The 24,513-nt window shown below is 38.6% G+C and overlaps 1 protein-coding gene across 1 annotated transcript in view; it reads right to left on the bottom strand.

The window, feature by feature from the left end:
* The window catches only part of lmf1 (lipase maturation factor 1), a 61,621-nt gene that overhangs the window by 10,877 nt on the left and 26,231 nt on the right, over positions 1–24,513 (bottom strand). The window contains exon 5 of the mRNA XM_066689320.1: positions 16,608–16,673. Coding sequence (XP_066545417.1) covers positions 16,608–16,673 — 66 coding nt within the window. The remainder of the gene's footprint in view (positions 1–16,607; positions 16,674–24,513) is intronic.

The following is a 24,513-nucleotide window of genomic DNA, read 5'->3' as shown; positions in this document are numbered from 1 at the left end:
CAACAAAGGAGTGGCTCAAGAAGAAGCACATTAAGGTCCTGGAGTGGCCTTGCCAGTCTCCAGACCTTAATCCCATAGAACATCTGTGGAGGGAGCTGAAGGTTCGAGTTGCCAAACGTCAGCCTCGAAACCTTAATGACTTGAAGAGGATCTGCAAAGAGGAGTGGGACAAAATCCCTCCTGAGATGTGTGCAAACCTGGTGGCCAACTACAAGAAACGTCTGACCTCTGTGATTGCCAACAAGGGTTTTGCCACCAAGTACTAAGTCGAAGGGGTCAAATACTTATTTCCCTCATTAACATGCAAATCAATTTATAACTTTTTTGAAATAAGTTTTTCTGGATTTTGTTGTTGTTACTCTGTCTCTCACTGTTAAAATACACCTACCATTAAAATTATAGACTGATCATTTCTTTGTCAGTGGGCAAACATACAAAATCAGCAGGGGATCAAATACTTTTTCCCCCCACTGTATATGCAGGTTCATCATATACAAATTAATCTTTGTAAGTTTTCAAGATGTATTTTCTACTCTGTTGTCGCCACACGCACTCATGGTCTGTGTTAGTGTACTTTTAAACGGCCTTCAGTACGTGAGACACTTTGGTTCACAAAGGAGACTGGTGTAAAGGGTATGATTTGCGCAGGGCTGAAGTGCAGCTTTTTCATCAAAACCTCATGTCTCATCCCGAGCAAAACGACACATAAATCATATCTCACAAAACAGTCTCCGTCATTTTCAATTGTAATGAATAGCCCCCTAGCTTTTTTATTTTCCCCTTCACAACTCACAACAGTTTTGCTCTTTAATTCAACAAATATGGCCCAATTCTGTGATACAAACTAAAAAGCATGCCATGCAAAAGTACAGATGCTCCTCGCTTGCATTAAAACGACTACTCACATTCGGAAATCGCTGTATAACAAATGCAACTTAGACTGCTGATTGTCATTGTAATGTCTGTGTAAAACCTTCTCATGTTGGAGACGTACGGCCGATATTAAGTTCTGCACATCCGGCATCACATCAACAACAGACATAAACAAAACTGAGACAAAAGGCCCTTATTATTTCTGAAGACAGATCATTCCTTGAGAGCAACTGGTTGCACTTCCAGCGAATTTAAAATGACATCTGAATGGTACAAGACTCAACATATCTGCATTATGTGTAACAAAATAACTAACGCAAATGAAACACGACTGTCCCTTGATGCATGGCAGGGAAAGATGCTGTGGTTGCCAACATCCACAATGTTTTCTTATGTCTCACAAGACAGCCTGGAATTAATAAAGCCGTTTCTTTATTTGGGATGAACAACGGCGCCTGAGGACAGTAAACCGCATCCTTCCTTCCTGCAACACTGGGACAGGAAAGAGAGTAGCAAGAGGTCAAACAACCACAGCCGAATGCGTTTCCGCCCAAATTGGGTCAGGGGCTGAGTACTTCCCAGGTCAACAAGGTGCATACCTACTGAAATACTTCCCAAAGTATTTCCTTATAGGCATGTACTAGAACAGGACTGGCTCTTAATACAGGAGACTTCTGACAGGCATGTTGGAAGGTGGACAGACTGCCCCGCAGCACGGCAAGAAAAGCTCTCATATTAAATTAAATCTCAAAGCAATTGGGAACAGGTGTATTTGCCCCCTTCCTCTGTCTCCCTCTTCCTCAGTGTAACTCTTTTCTCTAGATCATCACATCACTACAAAAGTATAATTATATTCCATAACTCTATCATGACAATACTTTTTCATCACAGACTCAATAAATGAAGATGTTATTTCACTTGTAAACCTATACATTTCCGAACCTATTTAGTTTAGAGCAACGTTGATTGTATCCCTGTATCGGATCACAAATTATACACATGACAAATGAAAATTCCTTATATTTTAATCGCTAATATCAAGTTGTAGGAAATTCAAATTCAAATCGCCAAAAATCGTAACAACTCTGTGGCTTTTGACAGAAGGGACGATACAGGTTTAGATAACTGTAAATGCACACTGTTTGCAACACCAAATATAATAAAATATAGTAAGCGGCCATTTGTGATGTCTTCATGAATGAGGGAAATAATATACTGAAATGTAGAATATGCCTTGAGTTCCCATCTACTTCATATGAACTCCAGATGAAATTGTCTTACTCTATGTATAACCGCACTGGAATTACAGACTTGCCATCGTTTTAATTAAAGGACCTTCCCACAATAACTTTAATGCAACACTGTTGTTATATGGGATGTCAGCAGTTATTTATCGGATTCCACTTTAGTCCCGACAGTTATCCATTAAGCTGCCAGTACAATTACCTTCCCACTGGTGACTTTCACATTTGGGCGACATATTCCACATATTTACAGTCATGGGAAGAGTTACAACAAACTGAAAATGGTTTGTATGGTTTTGTGAAGCGGGAGTTAGATGCCCATATTTGCACAATAGGGACCACAACGTCTTCCACTGCCTTCAATGGGATTGTATTCCTCTCACCGCCGACTATTATAAACGCACCTTTTTCAGCTTGTAAAATCAAATCAGAAAAATGTATTAAAACAATTATTTGTTTATAATCACTAATGGCATGTGCTTTTAAAAACAATTATAGCTAATCTTTCATTGAACACCAGACGCCAAAATAATTAACCCTCAAGGGGCCTTTAGATATACAGAAAATATTTAGGGGTTCGCTCTCTGTCACTCGAAATGTTTAGCACTCCAAATCTGAATGCTCGGAAGAAGCCAAATCCAATATGTTGTGTGTTTGAATACATGCCAAGCTAACCATAAAATTTTGGCAATTTACTAGAGACACTGTGCCGCACCACACTCCCTAGAGAGGTCAAATAAACTTCAGATGTACGCTGTGTATTTTTGCTTCAGAAAAGCACTTTTTACCATTCCTTTTTAACTCCTTGGTGTGGCAGTGAAGGTTTCGAATCCTTATTTCCTGGATCGAAAGGCATTCAAATAAAAGTATTATGTTGGAAGAAAAAAAGTTAAATAAACACTGAAGCAGAAATAGTGCTGTACTCTATAAACCCAAACCACCAGAAATATAAAACACTGAAATAATCCCCTACAAGATGTCGTTCAGTACATTAATGCAACATTCAATTCTTTGTGGGGAAAATCACTTTGATCAAGAGAATAAGAAACACAGAGACATCCATTAAACTGCATTTTATACCATATTAAACACCAACACCACAATTGGAACAATCAGCTTAATGTTTGTTAACATTTTCCTTTCTTTTCTATTTTACAAATGAATGCAGATATTTGTGCCTGTGCCACTGCAAATCAAACCACTCAAAACTTGTTTTCAGTTATTTTCCTGAACATTTCTACATAACATTTCTGTAAACCATACAGAAGGAAAGTATACCTGGATCAGATGTAAACAAATAAGTAAAAAGTCTTTGTTTTGTAACCGAATTCAGTGTCTGTTTGACTTGAAGAGCAGAGATCTCCCACAATAAACCTGTGGAACTGATCTTATGCCACACATCCTGCATGGCATCAAGTCCAGGAAAAATAAATAAATAACAATTTGCATTTTAATTGACAGCAAACAAGCAGGCCTGCAAGACTGTCATTTAAACAGCGGCGCATTCCAGAACACACAACTCCTGAACTGTATGGCCCTATTTTACATTTCTACTGAATGGCCTCAGTGTTAAGGTAGGTGTATGCTGGTCCCATGGGATACTCGGCCGTTACTCACACTAAGCGGCAAGGGACTCAGTTCTGCAGAAATCTAGTAGACTCAGTCCCGTCCAAGATTAAACAAGACGTGAGACTCTGCAGGAGTTATCAGTTGAGTTCTTTAATTACTCTTCCACTACTATTCACAATCTTTAATCATCTTGTTTATAGTACTCTTTTATTTAAGCATTCTGAATAAACTGATGATTTTTTTTTTTGTTGCAATCAGATGGTTGACATATGTGCCGTGCCACATTCAGCATGAGGAAAGCATAACCTGAACACCAGCAAATTAAAATGCAGCCAACAAACAATCCTCTAACATACTTTACATTTTTTATACAATTAACCTGTTCTGTTGCTTGGCTTTTTTTTGGCTTTCAGAGATTCCCAGTTGCTGGTTCAGGAGAGAGGAACAGGTACGTTTCATACCGTAATCTAGATGCTTGTTTGTTTTATCGTCCTTATCAGTGCCAAAGCAGTGGCAGCACAAAAGCGCCATCTGAAGAGGGAAGTGCGCCAGCAGTCAGATCCTCTTAATGCCGTACTAAGAGACGCGCATTGATTTTGGGTAGTGAACTAAGACTTTATCAGCATGATTAAGTGCACACAAACACCAAAACTGGTGAGTGGAACTGAATAAATACTCCAAATGTGTCTAATCAAGGCAATTTCATCTTAAGCGATGGCGTATCTAAAGGGCACGCGGTTGTGCTAAATAGATTAAGTGCCATAGGGTTGGAGGGGGGTGCTGGGGGGAAGAAAAAAAAGTGAAGAATGACTCAGAGAAACTCCATGTGATCTCATGCCTAACACCCCCTTATCTCTCACTCCTTCTGGTAACTGGGTACAACTAGAACCAAAAAGAGCAACCAAGAGGAACGCTGCGATTTCATCTCTGCAAATCTACTGGCATGTGGTTGCCCAACATCGCTCCTCCATCCATCTGCTAAACTTCGTGAACACAAACTAATCCCCCCCAATCAATTTCAAACTCAAAAAATCCTTAATGGAACCACACTTTCAATCGCAAGCAAAGCAATTCCAATATTGATGAAGATTGGAAAGCGGAATGGATGCCAAAGGAATTCACAAACACCTTGTGGGAGAGCCAACACAGAAGGCTTTGTTCTCTCACGTGGGCTGTGGACAGGTTTAAAGCCCATCCACACAGCCTGTGGCAGGTGTGGAAACCTCACGCACAAATGGAAACTGGGAATTTCACCAGAGTGTGACTGTGGTTATCAGGAACCAAGCAAGGTTTCAGAAGTATGATGCAGATATCACAGAGATGCATGCTGCCACTCCTGAGGCAATTAGTTGGCTGCAGCATCTCAGTATAAAACTGCAGTTGCATCTCTAGAGAAAACCACAAACTACAAGCAAGATCACAACAACAAAAACTACATTGAGCGTAATGTTGCAAACTCTGCAAGCAAGCAACCATACCTTGAGGTTTTTACTCAAACTGCAGACTATGGCATCAAAACAGGAATTGAACAGGAAGTATCAGTTGATTACAGTTTTATTCAAATTCTGGAAAGAATTCTGTCAGAGCGAGGTTCTAAATTTCCATTTCGAAAATTCCACACCAGCGGCAGCGCAAGTTGCATGTTGGGGATCCAATTTTATTAAATCAACATTGTAACGACAGCCCCGCGCAGCCTTTTTCCATAATACACACAGGTACCGGCTCCGGGGCCGACGAAACAAAGTGCTTATTGAGTGCTGTGGATTGGCGCGGGGCCAGCAGGCTTTCCACACCTACTAGTTGGGGATACTTTATTAAATACAGGCTCAATCAGCATTACCTTTGTGATTATACTCAACACATGGGTTGCAATTTTAATAGCTTCACTGCTGCCCAGATCAAGCAAGGGCAGTGCTCCTGTTCAAAACAAATTATTTCCTGGGAAATTAGACATCTAATAGCTGTTTTTAATAGAGTCGAGTTCTCTTTGGTCATAAATATGACTGTGCCGGTGCTCCGAGTCGAGATATAATAAAGTGTGGGTTCTCTCTTGCTTTCTACATCTACATACATGCACTTAAACGTATTTCATAGTGAAAAAAAAAAAACACATTTAGGCTTCATTAAATTTCACCCTGCAATGTCCCTCCCAAAAACTGTTTATATAAATTATCAATTTTCCTTGTTGCATGACTGGATTATAAACACAACGGCACTGGGTATGTTTGTAATAATATTTTGAAAACTCTAGCTTAATGTCTGGTTTAGCTGCAGTCGGGAGTACAAACACTACATTTAAAGACGTTTTTACCTACCTGGTGTAAGTCGAGAAAACACAGTAAATTTAGAAGCCTTACTTTTAATTTTAGATTAATAATTCAAAGCAGTGCCCACTACTCTTGGTGGTAAGTGCTAAGACTGGACTAATGAACTGCATCCAAAAGTGTACGATAAAGACCAGATTGTGATCAGTGGCTTTTGGTCGCAGCGTAAACCACAAACACATCAGCATAAGTGGCTTATTCATATCGCCAGACGTCAGCTATTACACGGCAGTCTTATTTTTGTACATTTAAGTTTATTTAAGTTGGCTCACTAACCTGTAAAAAGGCACATTTGATAGCCAGGTTAAAATGGTTTAATGGTATTTTAATGGCATCCTCAAGGAGGGTCAGGGACCAAAATCTGTACTTTTGCAGGCTGTGGTTACAAAACAATAATTTTGCTGTTCAGTTAAGAAGTGGGTGTTTTTTTTATTTTATTAAATCCTAGCAGGTTTGGGTAGAGTGGAAGATATACAGGATGCATGACAAGTAATTTGCTGATCACTTCATTGGAAAACATTTACTTTTTAAGAGGGTGTGAACACATCAATGTGTATTAAAATGTGAAGTTCATGCATATATATTTAATGACGAAACACAGAGAATATGGAAGTGAAACAAGAGTCATTCTAAGGGCTTTGTTTGTTAGTTTCTTTAATTATTTTGAGGCCAAATATAAATAAAATCTTTTTCTAGGATTTCACTTTGGTTCTGAATTCACGGGCCAGCTGAAATTATGTGATGGCTCCCAAATCCAGCATGAACACCATTCTTTAAACATGTATAAGTGTTTCTGACAGATTATAATCAGAACAATACATTTCACTGGAAACCTGATCGGATGCAGTTTTTGTTGCACAGCATTTCGCCATGTCTGCACAGAAAGCTGATATAACACAAATCAGATTTAAAAAGACAACCTGAATAACCAGAAACACCTAAAACAATATGTGGAAGCAATCTAATAAAGGAAAGTAAATATAATCGGTGATACAATTTGCCGCCACATTTCCAGTTTTGATCTAGTTACCCTTTTCCCTTGAATTATACTTTTAATCTGTAAGACACAAAGACAAATGCAGATTTATATACTGAATAAACCCTTCTGAAGCGTGTGACGAAGTTAAATACGGTCACAAGCTAAACATAAAAACTGGTGGTGTCCAAAGCTGCTTTTATTGAAATACATTCAGTACTTTTTCCATTCAAAAGCTGTAACAAACAAATACAGAAAAGACACAAAGACTTCCAGCCTTCTTTGGATAGGATTCATCAGCGTTTCTACTATAGTTATTGGAGAAATGCTGGGAAAATGTTACAATATTTAGTCCCTCTCATCCCATCTGCTAAGTCTCAGAGAATTAACAGGTCTTGTTAAACAGGTCGAGACACACCCATTCTTTTGGAACAGCCTAGATTTGGTCACCACCCTGTAGAGGTCATTGCTTCTGTGGAAAGAGTTCTGGAAAAAACATAATAAATCCAGGACCGAACCTCAAGATGGCACGAAATAACAGAATAACCCTTCTGTGAGCAAATGCTGAGGAAGAGGAACGTGATCTCTGCACTCTGATCCAACAAGCAGAAACGTAGAAACTCATGCATGTGCCAAAATGAAACGAACCTGACAGACGTCCTGTAGGTCATTTCAACACGACCAGCAGCGGGGGCTGAAGGGTCAGCAAATATTGACTAACATTCCACTCAACACATGATTATTGGGTTATCGGTGCTCGCATTGGTCAGGAAATACCAACGCTAATCTCGTCCGGGGATCCTGCAGGCATGCAAAATACATCAGCTCGTCACGAATTCAAGGAGAGGAAAAGGATTCTGAACTGTCTGTCGCTCTCAGGTTACACTAGGACAGCGGGTTGGACACATAACTTCATAACTGACAAAATCAGACGTTATAAAGCATTCAACTGCTAAGTATTTTAAACAGGTGTAGCAATATTTGGGAAAAATACACATCCTGTTTTCCTATTCACACATCTAATGAAGTTGGGTGGGGCTTCATTAGGGCTCACTCATTAGGGGATTGCATTTCTATAGTCTATACATCCTACATTTATACTAGTTTTTTGGGGGATGAATAGTCTCTAATATCAGTGCCAGCATTCTTCATTTAAATGCATCATGTATATACAGTATGCATTTTAATAAAGTAGGTGGAAACATCCTGGGGAGGCCTTCATCCAGCAGTGGATCGATATAGGTGGTTGTTGTTGATTATAAGGATTTATCCTCTATGGGTTGACTCAGGCAACATGTAGCAATACCGATTGGTTATAATAGGAAAATTGTCACCTCTCCTTCAACTCCTCTGTAACTGTTGCAAATGATCCTGCTTATTTTTACTGTAGAGGCCTAGCAATGCCCAGTTTCACCGTTGGATAGTTTATTCATGCAAATCTGCCAAACTACACATGCAAATCTGGAATCATGATAAACAGACATTGCTTTCTACTGTACTGGGATGACAAGGTTACAGTCAGAATGATGAGTCAAATACACTGAACCACCTCTAGCCTCCACACACACATATATACCCAGAAAGAGAAAGATTTTATGTACAAAATTATAAGAATAAGCCAATATATAAATGTCATCTACATAAAAAAACAACTGGAAGTAAACATTAATTTCATGCCTCATTAATCCACTTAATAATAGAAGGACTTTTTTTAAATTTCAGTTCATTGCCTCGTATTCTGAATATCTGCCAACAATGGAATGGTGCAATTTTGCATATTGGCAAGCTGTTGTTTTTTTTCTTTCATTTATATAGATTTTACAAGTGATATTTTCCATTGGCACGTGGCGCACAGAAAACAGAAGGTGTAGGCTAAATTCAAAAAGTTTGATTTACTGTAAAATGCATCTGCAGCAGGTTCAAAATATTCATATTATTAGACATAAAATGTGATAAGCAAATGCCATCTACTACATCTAGTACTTCACACAAAAATAAAGACATAGTAAAAATCAAGTAGTAGCAATTTTTCTTTTTTTTTTTTTTTTTAGAATAAAGACTGAAATTGCTGCCCTGAAAAAAAACACTAAATATTTTAGGACAGAAAGGCACGCAAATTCAAGTCTGCTTAACTGAAACGCACAAAACTAAATAGCACGATGATGTGACCCTGAGAAAGGACAGCCCTGACCTTCTGCGAACCGCAAAAACGGCTTGGAAATCAAAAAGAGGGTGCAAGGCAGTTGTGCCCTCAGGAAGTTCATGTGCAAAACTGGAATCAGCACCCCCAAGTCATGAGCAACAAAAGAAGTCTTCTCCTCCACAGGGACACAGTGCCCCATGACGAATTAATTACAAGCCTGTCAGTTTACTTGAAGAATCTTATGACCCAAAAAATTGGAGCTTTCAGAATTACAGAGAAAGATCTGTGAGCTACATGGATCTATATCCAGCTTGCAATCTGTCCCCAAGGAAGAATACCATCAGAGACGTATGTGTGCACTCTCAAATGCAAGGCTCTAAACATACCACCCAGGTTAGTTAATTGAGTTTGTGTTTCTACTTGATGACAATTTCAAATTCATCCGTTAAGCTACAGATGCTCAAATACACTACAATAACATTCTGAGCCTGTCGGACAAAGGAAAATGAAAACTGAACTGTGCATTACCTATGCTGTAATGCAGACTTCCCATTCGTTAGCATACAAAATTACAAAATACATGTACTGCGATATGGGGAAATTGTGTTTCAGGTTTATGTTTCCCCCGAATACAGTGCCTGACCTTAAAAACAGAAACAAGTCAACAATAATTATTTATAGGCATTTGCTATGTTTTCCAGCCTGTGTCAATGTGACGTTCGTTCATTGTGAGAAATGTGGCATCCTATATCACATTTCTTAAATTAATCAATGCACTTTAAAAGTGAACCAAATTATTTCTGCTTCAGAATATCATATTCATGTTATATTGTATGCGTATTATAATAATATTGGTAGCAAATTAGTTTTTGTCTGTGATTTAAAAAAAGCTGGTTTCTCCCAACATTTTTACACCAGAAAGCATAACTTAATGCAATGAACTGACAAACAAAGCAATCTATTGTGAGGGAGAAAGTCTGTGGGATTTCAGAAGTAATATCATTCAAGAGTGATTTAGTTCTCAGGATTAAAGGTCAGGACAGGGCATTTATGTAGCACAGTAAAAACTTCTTAACGTTACGATTTGACACAGCATTTTGCGTTACAGATTGATGTACAGTATTTTGATTTCTCAATTTCTAAAACTAATTAACATGGTTCCAATGTGTTCTGTTTGTGTGGCTATAAGATGATATGGTTGACTGGAACTGAAAATAATTGTAAATTGCCGCTACTGCTGCTCCAGGACTGCTGCACTTAGCTTGAGTGGAAATGCAGAAAATATAGATGTTTATATGTATTAGAATAACAATAGAATAATATAAATGTCAGCTGGTAAGATCATCTGATTTGAAAATCACAAAAGTGTGTTTGCAAGCAATTGTTCTTTTCAAAAATACTTAATGTTCATTCAAATGTACTTTTGGTAGATTTTTGTTTAACTCGTTTGTTTTAGGGGGCGTTGCAAATGTCAACTCTTCTCTGTGATGATGTGGGCAAAATATATCGGACAAAATCTGTAGAAAAGTGCCTTAGGATACTCAGCGCTGTGATATGCCCCAATGCATTCCTATCCAAGACATGGAAAGAATACAACATGTACAATGATTAATGACATGCGTTCAACTGCCAGTACCTCCAATAAACTCGCTGACAAGGCTTGTTGTTTCGTCAACCCAACCACCCCTGTCCAAAGAAATGTTTCCTATCTTATGCATGAATCTGAATTCGTACAAACTTGGATATTCCCTGTGATTAACCATCTATGCCCTGCGAATGTAGACCTTCACTTTCAAATATTAAATCCCCCATTGGACATGTGGTACACTTTGGAGCTCATGAAATGAACAGTGTGTGTGTGTGCTTCAATGCATCAAGGTATTACTGGCTTAAACTATACGCAAATATTAATAACCATGACTTTGCATGCACACACAGGAATTGTACGACAATGCTATAAAATCCCTCAGTGTCCTATCCCACTGAAAATGTGTAAGTGGAAAATAAAGTCCCCGCTGCTACACACAGATGTGTATTTACTGATAGATGCGTCAGCAACAGATGTACTTTAACAGAGGTCAGTAACGGCTGCACGGCTAGTGGGGGGTGTGGGGGAAGGGGTAGGTTGGCTTACATGTGAAATTACCCTCAAGCTTACAGTATCTGCGTCAGGGGCAGAGTAAAGCAATGCGAAAGCGACAAACTAGTTCTCTGGCACTTCAGTATGGCCACCAAAATATTGTTTATTTACTTTGGCGGACGGCCATAGCTTTGTTCAAAAGATAAATCCATAAAGTTAAAGTGTATCTTTCATGCAAACGTATGATAAAGCAAGTTCTGGCATTAGCTTGGCACGGTTCACTCTCCTTAATGCTGTTGCTTCACAGTTGCCCTGTGGAGATTACCATTTGATTGATAACAGACCAGCGTGAGTGTGCTCGGCTTTCCCAGTCTTTGTTTCCCCCCCTTGCATTTTCTTTTTTCGAGAGCGTTACACAATTATATTTAAAAACGCTGTTAAGGCAGCCCTAATTACTGGTTAAAATGTGCTCTGTGCGCCACTCAGTAAGTGCTAATGATTACAATTTGTTCTGCAGGCTGATTAAGGAAGTAGCCATTATTACATTAGCATGATGAAATCGAGTTGCTGGCCAAGCACAAAAGGTTTTATTTGCTAAAGGTGAAATGTCATGGTGGAAACTGCTCCCCCCCACCCAGCTTATAAAATATATTAAAACCCACCATATGCATCAGTAACACAAATCACAAGGTGCTGTAACTTAAGAACAAAACTAGGAGAGGTCTGAGAGTCTCTTTCCAGGAAACCAGCTCTTGGCATACAGACATAAAACTACCTAACTGGGAAAAAAAAAAAAAGATTTACCTCACTGGGTAGTGGAATTAACGCAACATTATCTACTGTAAGTAGCATATAAGTGCATTACAAATTACTACTACCTCAACCAAGTAGAATTGCATGGCTCCTATACGTATTTTGGCATCGTGGTCATACCACAGAGCTCCTGAGCAGAAGGTAAACAGTGACTTTCTGCATCTGGACCGGCTGGTAATGAAGGGGTGTGTGCGATACATAATCTGAATCCTGACGTGGAGTGCGTTTGCTTTATGTCCATCTTCGGCTTGCAGGAAAGGCAGTCATCGTGCTTCTGCAAACCTAAACCCAGCGAGAGCCAAGATATCTGGCCCAGAACACAAACTGAACTCCTGAAAGCAATTAGCCTGGCTATTAAAGAATAAAAAGTAAAAACATAAAAAAAAAAAAGAGGGAGTAGTTAATTTAAGCTACATTGTATAGCTAATACAACTGAATGTTTAAAAGGCTGTGCTGTCTGGTATGTTTTCTTAGACCTTTTATTGGTTCTCGTCCCGTTTGGTGCAACGGCTCCCACAAATGTTTTACGGTGAATAGTGATCTACTATTATTACTGAAGTAGCACTTTCTAAATCTCCAAAGCCAAATCCAAAACTTCCTCGGACTCAAGCGATTACCAGCCTTATCAAGCAGTTACTGTAGAATATCTACAGTTTATGATTGTTTGCTCCACTTTGAGACTATGCTAAGAAATGGTTCTTTCACATCACATCCACTACTTCTCTTTCAACTCAGATTAATATTTGACCAGGATAAGACAAGGCCAACAGGTGTGAGTGAAATTTGAGTCGGTGGCAAACAATCAAGGGTCTGACTGTCTGCTGTCTCTATCAAAACTTGCTAGGAGTCGGAGGGTGGTGACACAGTCATATAATTTGCTGTTCTGTTATCAATAATAATGCATTCTTAACTGTACTTAGGGACATAAAATGACCTAAAAAGAGGGGAAAGAAAGAGGGAGTGGAAAAAAAACAGCAAATGCTGGCATCTCTGAGGGAGAATGACAACCTAACGGCACAAACAAGATATAGAGTAACCTTTGCCCCCTCTCTCGTCTGCCTGATCACTATCAGCTCCGTTATCAGTCAATAAGCATATAATTGGAAATGTCAGATGATTATTCTTATGAGGGTCATTGTGTCAATGAACTGTTAAACAGTTAACTTGAGATTCAGAAGTCTGTGTGAGAGAAAGATACAGACAGAGAGAGAGAGGAAGAAGGAAAGGCAGAGGGAGAGAGAAAAGTTTACTAAAGACTTTACCAGTAATGCCAATATAGTTTCCTCTGAAATTTTATCCTCTATTTTCATGTGACTGATAAAGCAACTGCAGCTCCAGAATAATCTCCCAAATAATCACTGCTTATTAAAATAGCCATTCAAGACTATAGCATGACCAAGCTGGAAAACAGCAAAGTCACACATTAGCAGCTGCAGTAGGGACAGTAGGACATTGGACTAGATATTCCAGGGCTGTTTTAGGTGTTAATTTCTTAAATCTTTAGCCAGTGTTAATCACCAGTGTTAATCAAACTTAGATGCACACTTGGTGCTGTAGTAACCAAGGGGGGTGCATTCCTATGGCTGACAAAAGAGCCACTGTATACTGAATACGTTTTGAAGAGTTTTGGTTCCTTCTTTTCCCCTGTTATAGATTGATGTAATAACTGAATACCCAGTGGTTTATCTTAGAGATGTTATAATCAACACTATAAATAAAAAGCAACAGAGTTCTTCATAAGCCCTAATTAGAAGTCCCTTCAGAGTGGTGCTTAAGAGTTTTTAAACTACAAATTTCCTTGCATCCGATGCATGGGCACTTTAAAAAGCCTGTCATCTAGCAAAGTCTAAATACATTTCAATTTGGCTGCAGTTCAATCTCTTCTAGCAGGGATAAGAAATGGTTAAATCAATATTTTGGATATGCGGCCCATGATAAAAGGTGAGTTGCGCACCTTGGCCTTATACCCTTCACAACAGGATGTCAGCAGTGCGTGAGGCTAGCTGCGCTGAAGACAAATCCTGATAGAGATAGTCGACAGGAATCCCCGGCTGCCAGTCACTTTAGGGCAATCTGGTTAATACTCAGCCTTCCTAATTCACTCAGCTGCAATACTTTGGCACAATCGGTTCTTTAACCGTTTAATTACTGATAATTAATTCAATTATACCATTACGTGCTGGCTGGACCAAAAGACCTGAAATGATCAGAATGACAGGGCCCGGTATTTGACCAACCCTGCGCTGCCTGTTTCGAGCAGCGACTCTCACAGCTTTGTCATCTGTCTTGCATTTCTGGCGCTGGGAGCAATAAATGTAATAATATAAAACGCAAGCCTGGTTATAAAGCCCGGACCAGGGGTCTGGGAAATCTCTTCACCCCGACGATCTGGATACTAAATCCTTTATGGACAAGGACAAGGAACTAATTGCTGTAATTGCTCCTTAATTGTTTAACCATATTAAATATGAGCGTATGGGGAAAGAAGATTGAAGGCTGGCAATGTCCCTTTTTTTTTTTTTTTTAAACTGAATAACCTGTAATTCAGGAGAATTGAAAAAAGAAAAAAAAAATGCACATGTTTTGCAGTGGATATAGATAACCTCTTTATCAGACTGATCAACTAATCTTTAACTTCTCTGTCAAGGCCCGCCTCCGTGCTGCACAGAGTCCCTAATCCTGATTGAAACGGCTCGGCGCGCTCAGTGACAATAACCCTGGAGATCGTTACAGTGGGGCGTCAGATACAGAGCAATAACAGGTTGATGCAGCTGCGGCTTCCACGGAACCACAAGTATAGGTCACAGATTGAAAGGGGGTAATTAATCATTAAGTAATGTATAAACACCCATCATTTAGTAATGTAGAAAAGCCAATACTTCCCCAACAGTCAGTCTGACCCCGTACGTAAGCATTCTAACAAACTGACAAAAGGAAACGTAACGGCAGATAAATTGCAGACACATTTGAATAGCCTACATATAATAATTATATCTCCCCTCCATCCCCTCCATTTATCATCATCATGTTATTATAATAACAATATTATTATTACTAGACTACTTTGCCAACGGGAGGCTGAAAACTTGACATGCATCCAACAACATACATTTTGCAGCAGTTGGAGCTAATTGGCGTCCATTTAAAGTGATGCACCCAACTATACCCAAGACGATTTTCTGATCTGATTTGCTCCACTTCTTGCAAACCTACTTAAATGAACACTTCTTGAATCAAGGAGCAAACCTCTTTAAGGAAACAACTTTCTCTGCCTCATCTGCTTTCAATCGTACAGAAGTTTCCATATGTATTTGTATCGAGTGAAAGCCTTTCGATTTTACGGATACGTTTGAATCATTATCCATCAGCAGTGAGTTTCTTCCTGGGCACCGAGCACTGCAGACGAGACAGGCAGCGATGCACGGGAGCGCTCTGGAATTCCTGCCGTGTCTTGGTATAATCGGCAGCATGACACTGCCTGGAGCTGGAATACAAGCGGGGATTTGTTGCTAGGGCCGAGGCCAGTTGGACTTCAAAGAGTTGATCCCATCAGCAGAGATAAATTAGCCCTTTTATGTTTGGGGGAACAGAGGGAGGAGGCAAAGTCTTTCACCACATTTGATTTGGGCAATTTTTTTTTTCTTTTTTGGGGTATAGTACTTGTTTGCACTTCCTGCTAATTAGTACTCTCATTATCTTAATTCCAATAATCATGGAGCTTATTAAATGAAATAATAATAAGCAGATTCTATTTGTACCGCAAAGTACTTAATGACGGCAAGCCACACAATTAAACCTTGCATTAGCCAGCTACCCGCCACGGCGTGCTAGCTGATGTAAAACACATGAAACGACTCATTAATTTATGATGCTTAACTGAGGAGGGTAGGCTCCGTAGCACTTTCAATTCATTTCAAAAGCATGACAAGCAGGGCTATTGAACGCAAGGCTTGAAGTCCAAATTTTGCCCCTGTGGATCCTTGAATCATGCCAGCAAGACCATTTGGAGTTACTGGGGAGTCAGCAGCAAACGCTAAAAAGGAATTTTCAGCTGGTGAATGACCAGTGAGAATAACTCTAAAATGGCAGTTGGAAAGCAGTGTTTTCTATGCGTCTCAACCTTGCAGAAGCATTGTGGAAAAATACAAATTGCTTCCAACTAACCTAAAAATAAACCAGTTGACTCCTGCTATCCTGTAGCAGGTTTAAAATGAATTGCTGTTCATGTATCTATACTCTCATTGTACAAAAAGGAATATTCAGAAAGTTGTTCATTTAAACATGCAAGGAAATTGAAAGGTCAGATTCTTTAGGTTTGTTTAAAAATTAGGATTTGTAAATAAAAAAAACTGACAACACAGTATAATATAAGGGTCTTCGAACAACTGTCACACTGCAAAAATTAAAAGCTGAATTTGTACAGTACAATCTCATGCACCACAGCTTTTATATACTTTGGGGAGACAAATTCTTTACTTCCTTTGCTATAAACTGCATTTATTCCATCAAACAGAGACCGTGCATCCTTCATTAGGCTTAATTCTTCTAAGAGAGGTCATGGAGAACAAACCGATGACAAACACACCTCATAATGATAGTCCATGCAGGTCAGGTCTCTCCAGCACCTGTCCCCTCGGATTTTTATCAAGCCCTGTAGAAAGAAAGAAAAAAAACATTGGTTAGTTTCCTACGCTAACTGTTTCGGCTCACACACAATAATACACAATAAAGTCCTGCATCTTTCAGTGTAGATGTGGTCAGACAAAACAGTGACATGTGTCCATTATATACTGATCAAACCTAATCTGAGTCTATTTGAAAAGAAAATAGAATGCTGTAATTATAATCACACCAGATATTTTATAAGGGGATTTTGAAATGTAGCTGTTACCTCCTGTCCTGGGCTGTTTTATTCATCGTTATATATTATGATCAGATATTTTATGCAACACCACCAATAAACAGTTAAATTAAACAAGATTATTCCTAACATAAATAAATAAACCTGATCTGGTCATAACAGTTTTAAACATTCCCAAGGAAACATGCAAGCTGTGATACAGAGAGGCCATTTTATGAAGAGAAAATACCATAGACATCCGAAGTTTAAAAACATGACTGGAGTTAAAACAGTCACTTATTCGCAAACACTGGTCTAATCAATTTTTTATTTTCACTGCAGGACAAAACGTTTGAAAGTAACTGAAAAAGTTTACAAATGCATTTTATTTCCATTTTAGTACAGATTTTATTTGATCTGTTGTTGATCAAATTTTAGTTATTGAATCTCTTCAAAATGTATTTATTTACCTAAAGAATAATCATATGAATCACAGACATGTTTTTCCAAAGACTGAACGTCTAGCAAACTGATATTTACTGCAAACAACTCTGTCTGCTTGCGGGAACGGTTGCCTAACTTGCCCTATCCATAATTCAATTTCTCTCCATCTTCAAGTCACAAATATGGGAGGCGTTCTTCCTCCAAGATTGACAGCTGTAATTTTCAACGAGCGTAATCAGATTAACGTTTAAAGATCTCACAAACATCGAGATCCTTCATCTTTCCCAGCGATTAAAAATCAAAGAGCGAGAGAGAAAATTGCGATTCACATGATAATTTTATATCAAATGCTTTGGAATGTAAAATATCTTCCAAAAAGGGAAGATAATTATATTGCCTCCAATCTCTTCTTTTTTATGTCAGATTGGGGTTTTTTCTTGTTGTATTTTTGTTGCTGTATTTTTCTGGAACAAGGCTGCCTTTCATATTTTTTCCCCCTTTACTGGAGAAAACGGATTTCGAATGAGGTTCAGACGGGCTAAGGGCACAGCTGATAAAGGAAGGTCACACTGACCTGAGGCCAGATCCATGAAATACTATTCATATTTGTATGGGAAACCGAAACGCATCGACAAGCAAATCCACACTGATCTCTTGCATCTCAACAACATGGAATTACAAAATGTATAACTTTGCTATAGGAGACATAAAACAACACTGATAAATCCACAATTTAAAGGACTATCTTTATGAAAGCATTTTATAACATAATGTGTGTAATCTGTATGCCTTTGCAAGGAATTAGTTCATATGAGGTGCTTAAAAACTTTTTTATTTTTTAATTGCCGATTTCTATTTCACTGAAGCATCAGGAACTGACATAAATTCCTTCAATAAAATGTTTAAAAACTGCATTGATCAAGTGGTATGTTTATTTGTCTTTATTGTTCCAGCATTGGGTATACTTGCCAAAAATAACCAAAGTATGATTGTTCAAAACGTTTTTTCAGGAGGGTGTCAGTTTGACTGAAACGTAAAACTTTGCGTCTGATTCATCGACATCTTGTGCAAAGACGTGGAGTGAACCGGTTCACCTGCACAGTGAGGAAGGTTGTTTATTTGTAGTTCTAATTGACTGCAAAACCTATTTAAATTGAAAACTACAGGGCTGGTGTATTTCTAAAGTATATAAATTATGTATGTTTTGAATTCTGGTTAATACCACAGTCACTCCCTTCCCTGCAAAGAACCATGCTGTGTTTGTGTCACTGATATAGGCCTAGTAATGATTCATGATGTATTTTTTAATATGACACTTAGTAATTCCAATAAATAAATAAAAGATCTAACTTAATTTTGATTAATGATATGACAGTATCCCCTGGAGAGATTCCAGTCCAAGCAAATGTCCACAGAACCGTAATTGCCATCTTGCATAATAAAAAGTGAACATAATCTAATGAATCAGAATGCTACAAACCCGCACACAGAAGGTGACCCAATGATCAGATACTCATGAACGAAGTCCCGGTCGCTGGCAGAAGTGATCATCGGGATGAAAGAGCCGGTTTGAAAGAAATCAAATCCATCCTAATAGTTACACATTTGCTAAAGGCTAAAAGAGGTTTGCATACTTTGGGGATTTACATTTTGCAAGTTACACTCTCTTGAAGGGTCACTGAGAGAAAGGCCACAAATCCATAAAGACAGTAATTACTTTCATACTTTCATACTGTCTTTGTTTCTCTTTTAATAAATCGTTAAAAGGGAGATGAATTCAAACACTCTGTTCGCACACAGTCCTTCGGGTAAATCTAGTTTCAGGGAGCAGCTCCCAGAGAGAAGAACCAGTCTTGACAAAATGGAGATGTGAGCATTATTTCATTTTTTTTTCTCAACCCATTGACAAAACAAAAAGGAACACTTGTGCATTGTTGCCAAAGAGAGAGGATTAGCTCAAGGTGCAGCAGAGTCCAAGTTCAAAGGCGAGACCAAAAAATGTATCTGAAACTGGAAAATGTGCTCTACTTAGCGTCACAAAAGATGTCACAGATGCGGGGAGGGAGCGTGATTCACCGAGGCCTGGGGTTTACTGGAAGAACCATTTATGAATAACTCACTTGTTTAATTTCTCCCATTTTTTTGCGTATGTTTGTTTTATCATGCTAACCTTCCGGATACAGAGTGTGACTCAAAGAGAAGTGAAAGTGCTGGTGGGTTTCTGAAATGCCAGATTTATCTACAGATAGAAATAATCTTGCGGCTCAGGGCTTCTTCAGATGTATCTGAAGCTGGACATAATGATAAATCACCCGTCAATCACAGCTGAAACACAACAACAACAGAAGAAACTCCATAAAGCTCTCAAAAAAAGAAAGCACCTGCCATTTTGTGAACTAGTATATTGATTTTTGCCATGTTTTCATACAGGTTTTTTTTAATGACAAGCAATGATGGTGGAAGCATTTTAAAGTGTCATGTCTAAATGCACTGGGTTTCCTCTTGTATGGCTCTGTGTGATTTCACGTTTCCTTCTTTATAGATCCTAATGCCTAGGGCTTCTGCAGAGTCCACAAAATGTGCAGGGCAAGGGACTCTGAAGGAAGTAAGTGGGTGACACTCACTCGGAGTCGGGGACTGTGTGTGGGAGGTCAGAGATCGGAGCGGTTCAGCCGTTTCCCCATCATCAAGTCCAGCTACAGAGTCACAAGCAAGAGCAGTGCGTAAGAGGGAGGCCGAGCAAGAAAGAACCCCATTCTTCTCTGTGTCCTACGCTAATGCAATAAAACAAATTGGTGCAATTATGCTGCATATTCCCCAAGATGGGGAAATACACACTGACAGGAATAACTCATTCATCTGTTACTTTTGCCATTTATCAGTGGACATTCTTGCATTTATGACATTACAACTAATCAAATAAGGAGTTCTGGAATGTATTTTTCCAAATGAGATTCTGCTATTCAGAAATGTGCATTTTTACCTCCTAGTAAATTCTCGTAAAGACATGAGTTTCACTATCAAACAACTTGTTCTGTATGACACGGCTTCATTTTTCACTTCATACAGTGTCACCTATAAGCAAATACATAATATAAATCATACAAACCACTTGATTTCAAACATTTTTAGACAAAAGTATATATGTTCAATTGCTTTCTAACGAGATCATAAAATAACAATATAAATAACAATAGTTTTGGTTTAGAAAATGTTTTAAATGTCACATTTTCAATGGTTTTATATTGTGTATATATATATATATATATATACACACATACACACACAAACTTCATAGCTTAAGTCCCTATCCCAGTGAAAGTTCATTGACAAGAAGATTTTCATTTTGTTTTATTTCTTTACTTTGATCGTGGTCTGCAATTCACCCGGCCCAGTGAATCACATCCTGTTTCTCGAAACGTTCTTTTGAAAATGATCTGCTTAGCAATGTCCCCGCAGTATCATCAGAAACCACTGGAAAAACTTTAAACATGCACAAACTGACGGCAAGTGAAATATGCTTTTCGGTGCGCTGGAAGTTTCTGACACACGAATAGATCTCTGTAAAATAACTAAATGTGGAGAGAAGTATGAATATATTTTCAAAGCTTGAAAAGATTAAATGTTTTTAATCATTTCTATTATTCATAAGACAAAAAACTACTAGTGTTTTGAATACTGAACAGATAGATATGACATTCATTCAGGTTGTCCATTGTAAACATCCTCTCCAAAAAGGCAAAGAACGTTAAGGAAGACAGTATCAGTATCAAGGTTTTTACTTCGTAACAGGTGATAGTTCTCTCTCACTGCAATTAAAGCACACAATGGGAGGTTTATTCCAGTCTTATTGTTTGAATTCTGCAACCATGAGCAGTTAAATTAGAAGTTTGAAATATAACCATGTCAGGGCAAGGAAACATGCTGTTATTACATATTAATAGACACAGAAATAATGTCACTTGGGGGATCCTAAATTGATGTTGAACAGGATCCCCCCTGAGACATTGTATCCCCTTGTGCAATATTAATTTAGGATTCGCCCCAAAAAAAACATTCTGATCTGCACGTTTACTGGGTGGATGCGACGCAGACAAATATACTTTGCTAAATTGAAATGTTTTGTGATTAAATACTTTTACCATCCTAAAATACACAAGTTTAGCATTTTGAAATGGACCCTTGAATTGCAAATTCAATCAGACAATTTACATTTTAAGCTTTTGAGCTGGATCGTGGAAAATTGAGTTATATCGCTTTGTCGGAGAAGAGCATGTCTGGATTCGCGATGCATGCAGTGCACTTCAAGAAAAACGGCCTAAGAATATTCCAACATCTGTTCGTTTGAAACCCAGGAATGCATGATAACTTCATTACACTATTAAACTGATCAGGATTAAGTGGCACCGTGCTACTTTCTTTCTCTCCAGCATTCAAGCTGGAATTATTCTTCATATGGATCAAATCACTTGTGCAATTACTTCACTTATTCTAGTGAATTAGTTTTCACATAAGAGCTCTTTCATCCCTCACTATTGGTGCCAATTGACAGTGCACACCCCACTTGGATTAAATGCCTTTTATTTTAAGATTTTATAAGCAGGGGGATCCATGGTTGGTTCGGTATGGAAACAATAGATTTACAAGGCCTGAGATTAATCTACCATCCTAAACACACATTGTGCAAGGACATTGAGCCTACTCATCCACTATGATGTCCATTTAGGAACTACCTGTAGCACTTGCAGAAGTATATGTTGTCATCACATTATAGTGTTCAGCAGACTATACGATTATGCCACAGGTGTTTGAGTAAAGACCATGGAGTTCATCATCGTGTTTTTGAACTAATTATTGAGTCCTTACAGGCAACACACCACCAGCTGCAGCAAAATAAACTCTACAGCCTTCAGACTACATCCAAAATGTCCTAGACTAGATGAGGCAACGTATACAAGGAACAAGGCATTCACTGTTTAAATCCAATTAGAAAATGAAAATATCTTCAATATAAGTGAATATTGTCAAACTCTATTTACTGCAGAGTCTCATTCAGGACAGAGCAGACCTGGCACTTCCTCAAACAGAGTTGTGTGTGCATGTACTCGTGTGTGTGTGTGTGTAGGCAAACAATGTACTGGATGCTGCTGCACTAGGATCCTCTAAGAAACAGCTGCACGATGTTCGTTATTTCAGCAGACTACCAACACACAGGCTAACGAGACCAACTGGCCTTTTGTCATTTGTTATCTTTCTTAGGTTCTATTTATTTTTCATTATTATGATTGCTCATATATAACCATTACACTCCCAGTCTGCTGCTTGAATTGAAACAGGTTATGCAGGACTCTCGGTTCATCACTTCAGCTGACTCTTTAACCCTCAAGAATGACATTCAAATCTAAATGTAAAATGGGCTTTGTTGTACAGGAAATACAAAATCTTGTAGGTTTTTGGTTGCTCGTAAAAGCACACAAAAGGCTACTCAGCGTTTGTAGAAATGGTTGATGGAATTCAAAATAGCTATAGGCTGGCTTTTTTCTCCCCCACTCTCTGCACCAGTGACCTCAAGTGTTTTTGTCTGCCCAACTGATGCAGGAATTACACAGCGAGTGGTTGTGGTGGGAACACACACAGCACCTCGCGAAATCCAGGCTGATCCAAACTGCCACAGAAACACCATGTACATGTGTATCAAATTAAATGTAACATTCACAAACGCAGACAATGGCATGGTAGAGATCAGGGAGATATGAGATAAGAGTCGCCATTATATATGACTGGGTTTGTTGGTTGACATTCTGAAGGGGAAAAAAGGGTATAGATAAAAGTAATTTGCATTTACTTGGATGTTAGTGTGAAGTGTTAATTGCTCACTTTAGATCTTTTTACAAGCGTAAATTTGCTTTCTGTCAATTAAACCATTTTGAAATCCTCATGCATTCACAGCCTTAGATTCCCATGGACCCGACGTTGGGAAATTGAGGAACAGTAATCAAGCGTTGCCTCTTTATTCAATAGCGCCCCCTACCCCTGCATACTGCCCACCCTTCACTCTGCCAGAACACGTGAGCTTTGTTTAGATCCGCCAATAAAACTGAAAATGGTCAACTTGTATTTTCTTGGTCATTAGTCAATCAGTTAAGAGTCCTGACAGACGTGTCCTCTCAGGAAGTCATTAGGACGGCTGAGAGGCTGTAATAGAACACTCCGATATGAGTCCCATACATTTTGGCAAAGCTAGCCATAATGAGGACCCGGGGTCACGTATTTAAGGATGTCAGAGTGTTTCCAGGCTGAAATATAGAGTGTTCAGACGTACTGTAGCAACAGTTAATCGCTTTGGTGTCAGCTTCACTTTGCAGCACAGAGCTACTGTATAATTTGTTATTTGATTTTTTTGCATTGGTCCTTGGATCTAGCAGATAATACCAAGTCTAACATTAGGAATGATTAAGATTTCAGAACAATAATACTGACTATATTTGGTAGGAGATGTTGCTGTAGATGAGGACAAAGGTCATATAAAGACATAAGAACCATGTATAAGTAGGTTAAAAAATAAAATAAAAGCATTAATGTTAAACCAAAATAACATTCTTAATTCTTCCCTATTAATGTACACATCCCCAACAACCTTAAATCACTTAAACAAATGTAATACACAACTGAAAAGGGAATTTATTTAAAATTTCTGACTCTGCCGAAAACCATTTCCTAAAAAACTTCGGCACCGACTCAAATTAAGATAAACAAAAAAGGAAGGGAAAAAAAAGAGAAAAAGAAACATCAAGTGAGTGCCTTAAACTCTATTTGACAACATCACCCGGATACTTCTGTTAGCACTCTGGGCTGGAAGAACATTTAAATATCGGAAACCCAGACTAAATAAGAACAATATGTTTCTCCATAATGTAATTAATCTTATAAAAAATGCTCTCTAAATATTTTCATTCCCGCCTGTGGACCCGCCTCTTGCTGCTTCATATTCCCTTTTATTTGTCGCAATTAGAAAAAATGACTTCTTGCACTTCGGCAGCTGACAGTTTCAATGATCCAACCATCCAAACCAGTGAACCCTGTTTCTCCTCTAGGAGTCTGTAAGATGTATCGACCCCATGCAAACCAGAGAAGAAAGGCCGATATCAAAGGCCTAGAAACCAAAAGAAAATATCCTTGTGGTTTGCATAGAGCAACATTAGATTAA

The sequence above is a fragment of the Amia ocellicauda genome, chromosome 17 (genome assembly GCF_036373705.1).
Source record: "Amia ocellicauda isolate fAmiCal2 chromosome 17, fAmiCal2.hap1, whole genome shotgun sequence".
Classification (NCBI taxonomy): Eukaryota; Metazoa; Chordata; class Actinopteri; order Amiiformes; family Amiidae; genus Amia; species Amia ocellicauda.
This window is presented reverse-complemented; position numbering and strand designations above follow the sequence as displayed.